The 7015-nt window shown below is 48.5% G+C and overlaps 1 protein-coding gene across 1 annotated transcript; it reads left to right on the top strand.

Annotated features, from left to right (window-relative positions):
• The first annotated feature begins 3300 nt into the window (after positions 1–3300).
• Positions 3301–6217, top strand: LOC306939274 (uncharacterized protein). The gene is made up of 8 exons (XM_079523836.1): positions 3301–3949; positions 4127–4287; positions 4446–4606; positions 4774–4842; positions 4994–5041; positions 5154–5225; positions 5384–5806; positions 5965–6217. The coding sequence occupies exons 3-7, from the start codon at positions 4501–4503 to the stop codon at positions 5416–5418; spliced, it is 330 nt and encodes a 109-aa protein (XP_079379962.1). The 5' UTR covers positions 3301–3949; positions 4127–4287; positions 4446–4500; the 3' UTR covers positions 5419–5806; positions 5965–6217.
• The last annotated feature ends 798 nt before the right edge of the window (positions 6218–7015 follow it).

The following is a 7015-nucleotide window of genomic DNA, read 5'->3' as shown; positions in this document are numbered from 1 at the left end:
AACTTTATGTCCTCGACCCAAGTCTGGAAAACACCACCAGATTTGCAAACATGACACTCCCCGCCAGAACATCCACTGCTGACAAGGACACAATGGCGCAGCTGCTGCACACTGTGCAGCAAGTTATTCACCTGCACAATATATTTGTCCAAGATTTCAAGCAAATCCTTGAAACCCCAGAAGAACAACTACAGCGAGGCACTATTGTCATAAGTGCTGCAGCCAGGCCACAGGGAGGACATTCCGGTGTTTACAATGCCCCCTCCAATCTCCAAGAACTTTGCATTGTCACCAACGAACAGGCACATGATCTGGTCATCCACTTACGTGGTGGAGGTCTGAAAATCATATCTGACTGCCATCCCAAAGCCATGCCCCTCCACTTCACCCTCCTCTTCATTGAAGGGACATCTGGCTGGCACTGTGCTCTCAAGCATGTGGGTGATGAAAAAAGGCTCACAGCCCGTGAGTTCTTTGCCTATCACATGAACAGTCGTCACACTGCGAGCGACTACCTTTTCCAGGCAGGCAGACTGTTCCAAGAATGGATCCTCAATGCCTGGATAACATGCGAGAACCAGAGGCTGACTTGGCAGCGCCATAACCAGAAGACATTACGGGCTGACAGCTTCAAACAACTACAACAGGTTGTGGCTGTGCGTAGACGGGAACGGAGTGCTCCATCTCACTCTGTCCACCACAATGAGCAGGAACATGCTGTGGGTAGAGTCATCCTTGCTAGCTCTTTCCATGGCAGTCCACGCTGGTACCACAGCAAGTTCCAGGACGCTATGGCCATAGTCCGCCACATGCGAAAGCCAGACCTTTTCATCACGGTCACCTGCAATCCTCACTGGCCAGAGATCGTAGCTGCCCTCACCCCTGGCCAGACACCCCAAGACCGACCTGACCTGGTGGCCCGGGTATTCAAACTAAAGAAAGATCAGATCATGGATGACCTCATCAAAAGACACATCTTTGGCCTAGCCATTGCCCACCTCTGGGTCATAGAATTTCAAAAACGCGGCTTGCCTCACTCGCACAGCCTCCTCATTCTAGCAGAGCAGGACAAACCCAAGACACCAGCCCAAGTGGACCAAATTGTCTGTGCAGAACTTCCCCCTGACCCGCATGAAAATGGGATCTCTGCCCAAGAAAAAGCAAGGCGCCAGCCACTGTGGGACATTGTACTTGCTAACATGATCCACGGTCCCTGTGGACAAGAGCATCCCAACAATCCCTGCATGGAGAAGAAAGCCGGCTCCAACTGCAAAGCCTGCAAGAAGAACTTCCCCAAACCCTTCCAGCCCAGAACAACAGTTGGTGACGAAAGAAGTTATCCTATCTACCGCCGTCGCTCTCCAGATAATGGTGGCCGAACTGCACAAAAAAATGGGAACCACATCAACAACAGTTGGGTAGTGCCCTACAACCCCTACCTCAGCCTCCGATACAACTGCCACATCAACGTAGAAGTATGCATCTCTGCACTTGCGGCCAAATATCTCTACAAATATGTGACCAAGGGGCCGGACCGTGCAATGGTTTGTGTTGAAGTTGAGGGCGCCCAGGCTGCCCGTGATGAGATTAGGGACTATGAAGACATGCGTTCTGTTGGCTCAAGTGAGGCCTGCTGGAAACTCTTCGCATTCCCCATATCCGCCAACAAGCCTCCTGTTCAAGTCCTCCGCTTGCATCTGGAACACGAGCAATACGTCGTTTTCGCCGAGGGTGATGAGGAGAATGTGGTGGAGCAGGGCAGACAGACAGAGTTGACTGCTTTCTTCAAACTGAATGCTCAACAGAAGACAGCCAAAGGTCCAGATTACAACCCTATGACCATGCAGCGCTATGTTGACATGCCTCACAAATACACCTACACAAACAACAAGTGGCAACTCAGAAAAAACAACGCTTTCTCCGTTGGCCGTGTCCACACCATCAGCCCCCTAGCTGGAGATGTGTTCTACCTGAGACTGCTCCTCCACAATGACCACTCCAAAGGGAAAACAAGTTTTGAGGACCTCTACTCAGTCAATGGCAGCCGCCTTGACACCTACCAGGCAGTGTGCAGGGAGCTTGGCCTGTTGGATGATGACCAAGAGTGGTCCACTGTCCTTACTGAGGCTGCTGCCACTCACCTCTGCCCCCAGATTCGTGCCCTATTCGTCATCATCCTCATCTTCTGCCAACCAGCGAACCCTGCAAGCCTGTTTAACGACTTCTGGCCAGACTGGACAGATGACTTCAAGCGGAGAGCACAGCAGAGTGCAACGACCTTCACTGACCAGCAACTCAAAACCATGGTGAGACTGGATCTGCAAGTCCGCCTCCAGTCACATGAACATGACCTCCAAGACTTCCTCCTGGAAAAAATGACAGATGAGGAAAAGGCCACTGTCCATGGGCTGGTCAACATCGAAGAGCCTCTTATCCGTGAGGAGCTGGACTATGATGTGGCCCAGCTGAAAGCCAATGTACAGGCAACAATTCCACAATTCACTGCTGCACAACAACAGATTTACGACACTGTCATGACGGCAGTCCAGCAACAGGCCAACTTACAACTCTTCATATCAGCACGTGGCGGTTGTGGTAAGACCTTCCTACTCAATGCACTACTGGACGCTGTGCGCAGTCTGGAACCTGGTGGCTGTATTGCCCTTGCCATGGCAACTACTGGCATTGCTGCACAACTCCTACACCTAGGCAGAACATTCCATTCGCGGATGAAAGCACCTCTCCACCCAACAGAACACACACCCTTCCACATCACAGCTCAAAGCAGCCTAGCCAAGCTGGTGCGACGGGCACGCCTCCTGCTCATTGATGAGGCAACCATGCTGCACCGCTTCTTGCTAGAGGGACTTGACTACACTCTGAAAGACCTGATGAACAAGCCAGACTGTCCATTTGGTGGGAAAATCATCATCTTGGCCGGCGACTTCCGCCAGTGTCTTCCAGTGGTTCAAGGGGCTAATCCTGCCCAAATTGTCAACAGCTGCCTCAATAACTCAGGCCTCTGGCAACACTTCCAAGTCTCCAGCCTCACAGAGAACATGCGAGTCAGGGCCAGTGAAAACCAAGACCTGAAGGCCTTTGACCAATGGACACTCCGCATTGGTGATGGTACAGCCAACGATGCAAACGACTTCATCTTCATCCCAGATGACAGGTATTTCCACATTCAAAGCAACACAGACAATGACCACACAGCGGAGGAGTGCTCCATGAAGATGTTTTGCCAAACTATATTTCCAGATATGTCCAACAACTTCACTACTACCGGCTGGCTGGCCGATCAGTACTTGCCCCTACCAACAAGGACGTGGACGCCATCAACGACCTAATGGAGACCTGGGTACCAGGTCTGTCAACCAACCTGAGCAGTGCTGACACCCTGGAGAACTACCAAGACAGAATGCGGTTTAACGTGGAATACCTCAACACCCTCTGCCCCAATGGATTTCCCAGGCACCTCATCACCCTCAAGCCAGGAATGCCCTTGATGCTACTGCGCAACATCAGCCCCAAAGACGGACTCTGCAATGGCACCAAACTGTTTTTCCTGAGAACCCTCAACAACAAACTGCTGCTGTGCAAACTTGCAGCCACACAAAAGGAAGTCCTGATCCCTCGAATCAAGTTCATTCCTGATCCTAGACATTCCTACTTTGAGTGGGCCAGACGACAGTTTCCAGTCCGCACCGCTTTTGCCACCACCATCAATAAATCCCAAGGCCAGACACTTACAAGAGTGGGGGTCTGGCTTTCGTCCCCTGTCTTCAGTCACGGACAGCTTTATGTTGCCAGCTCAAGGACAGGTAACCCAGAAGCTCTCACCTATGCCATAAAGCAGAAAGAAGGACAGCCGGAACATCATACTGCCAATGTGGTTTTTCGAGACTTGCTTCGCGCTGTTCTTCCTGGCCCTACAATCCCCATTGAGGTAAGGCTGTTGCATTGCTACATGTCATTTCTACATATGTCATTTCTGAATAATACATAACTGCTGCTAACACTGATTAACACTTTCCAGAAATATCACTACCTTTCACATGATCTGTGGTGGACATGTCACATTGTGTGGTTGATTCATCCCTTATCTGTGTCTCCTTTTCTGCAGGCTCAACCATGACAATCTCTGGAACCAGAAACACAAACACCCCTTCCACATCACCCCACTCCTCCACGCCCTCCTCTGGATCAGCTGCCAAATACAATTGTTCCTTTGCTAAGTTGGCCTTTCCACGACAACTGCGTCTTCCCCAAACCATCCCCATCAACGTAAGGCTGTTGCATTCTTACAAGTCTCATTGTTGATTAGTCTACATAACTGATAATCAAACATAAACATAGCATTGTCATTCCATTCACAACATACCTGGTGGAGATGTCTCAATGTATACTTTCTCCCTACCTTCTCTGTTTCCCCAATTCTGCAGCCTCTGCAATGTATAGTCTGCAAAACATCCATCGCCAACAGCTACACGCACATGCATGCATCAAGCAGCTGAACTACTACATGGACCCTCCCATGCCACTCACACGCCAACAGCCCCAACACAACGCTTGGTTCCAGCAGCTGCAGCACAACATGTACCAGGTACACTTGCTCAAAACTACACTTTGCACAGCACATTGCACAATGCAATACACTGCTGTTTCTTTCTCCACAGATACTGCAGTATCTTCATCACATAACCTACATTAATTGTGTACACTACACTCACACCCTGTGCTCTACATAACTCTCTACACATCACTTCACAGCTCAACACCAGGGCAGCACTCCTCCACAAATGGCTAACACACCTTCATTGGACGTGGCTGAGGCCAGAGGTACTGACTTCTGTTATTCAGATAACCTTACTGCTTGGTACCGAGCATCCTGACACACTGTATAGAGACATCTATCTACATATCTCTGCATAACATGTCGATAACATTTTGTACCTCTGTGTCTACACACACTACTGACATCCATACCCAGGTCAGCGCAGGCGGGAGCAAACACGTGACAGAGTGAGACGGACCAGAGGTAAGGCCTCAGATATGTTGCCCTCTGCCTCAATGCATTACGCATATGTGTGTATGTTATACCTACATGTACTGAATATATAGTCACATACACTCCCATCTTAATTTCTCAGCTCAGCATAACCTGGACAAACAGCAGCACATGATGGCTACAACACAGCCAATGGCCACAGCAGAAACCACAGGTAACCAACGCACTACACTCACATCTACACTTTCACCTCAATAACTCTAATACAACTATCACATTGTCCCACTACACATACACCCTGGAGAACTACCAAGACAGAATGCGGTTCAACGTGGAATACCTCAACACCCTCTGCCCCAATGGATTTCCCAGGCACCTCATCACCCTCAAGCCAGGAATGCCCTTGATGCTACTGCGCAACATCAGCCCCAAAGACGGACTCTGCAATGGCACCAAACTGTTTTTCCTCAGAACCCTCAACAACAAACTGCTGCTGTGCAAACTTGCAGCCACACAAAAGGAAGTAACATTGATTAACACTTTCCAGAAATATCACTACCTTTCACATGATCTGTGGTGGACATGTCACATTGTGTGGTTGATTCATCCCTTATCTGTGTCTCCTTTTCTGCAGGCTCAACCATGACAATCTCTGGAACCAGAAACACAAACACCCCTTCCACATCACCCCACTCCTCCACGCCCTCCTCTGGATCAGCTGCCAAATACAATTGTTCCTTTGCTAAGTTGGCCTTTCCACGACAACTGCGTCTTCCCCAAACCATCCCCATCAACGTAAGGCTGTTGCATTCTTACAAGTCTCATTGTTGATTAGTCTACATAACTGATAATCAAACATAGACATAGCATTGTCATTCCATTCACAACATACCTGGTGGAGATGTCTCAATGTATACTTTATCCCTACCTTCTCTGTTTCCCCAATTCTGCAGCCTCTGCAATGTATAGGCTGTTGCATTCTCACAAATCCCATTTCTGATTGAACTACATCACTGAAGATGATGATGATGATCCCATTCTGCAGGCTCTACTGGCCAAATCTGGGCAACCTCATGGCACTGCAGCTTCTTTTACTACACATTCACTGTTAACATTAACATTCTTTCCTAAAAAAACACTCAGACTCCATTAAAAATACACTGAGAACTACATTTTGAAATGTTGTGACTTTGTCTACCTTTGCTCTCACAATTTCCTTCCTCCGATTTGCGACGCGCAGGGAGCTAGGATGAGCGGGCCGAAGGCCCGCGAAATTCTAGTTCAATACAAAATAAGAACACAAATGTGATACATACTTTTAGTGTGTGTCACATCAGCGCTGTGCCTCCATGCCCAAAAGAACAGTGCGTGGCTGCGTGCGTAGAGAGAGAGAGAGAGGGGGGGGGGTCCAGTCCCAGACGGCACGACACATGCACGTTATGAGTATAATTCTATCACCATAGATGTCACTGAGTAGGCTAGTTTATGAATGGAACACATTGATAAAGTTCCCCCTGCTGCGTTTCCAATTGCTGCGGATGACAGTGTGAAGGCAAACCGCAGCAAATTAAATATGCAAGAATCTAAAATTTTCTCCGCCCATTCGCATCGAGTCTACCGAAGTATTAGGTGGGAATGTGACTCAAAAACGCTGGCAAGGGCTGCAATATAGGCTACAGTATGTCGTAAACTACGGCAGTCAATGAGATAGCATAGTTTTAAACCCTTGACCAACTATTAACAAACATTTAACAATACACTCATTATTCATTCAGCAACAGTTATAGACTAACAAGATCTATTTAGAAGGGATTGCTACTCTAAAAGTGCAAACTGTGCATTTACTCATGTATTTGGAATAGGCTGAGAGCTATCAACGCCATTTTGGATGCTCGTTCATTTATAAACATGCTCTTAGACGGACACAGAGTTCTGTGCAATAATATGCACTACGGATTAAGCAGAGGAGCAGGGTGAAACTGTAAGGGGTTGAGAGACAGAGAG

This window comes from Electrona antarctica, assembly GCF_951216825.1.
Source record: "Electrona antarctica genome assembly, chromosome: 16".
Taxonomy (NCBI): Eukaryota; Metazoa; Chordata; class Actinopteri; order Myctophiformes; family Myctophidae; genus Electrona; species Electrona antarctica.
This window is presented reverse-complemented; position numbering and strand designations above follow the sequence as displayed.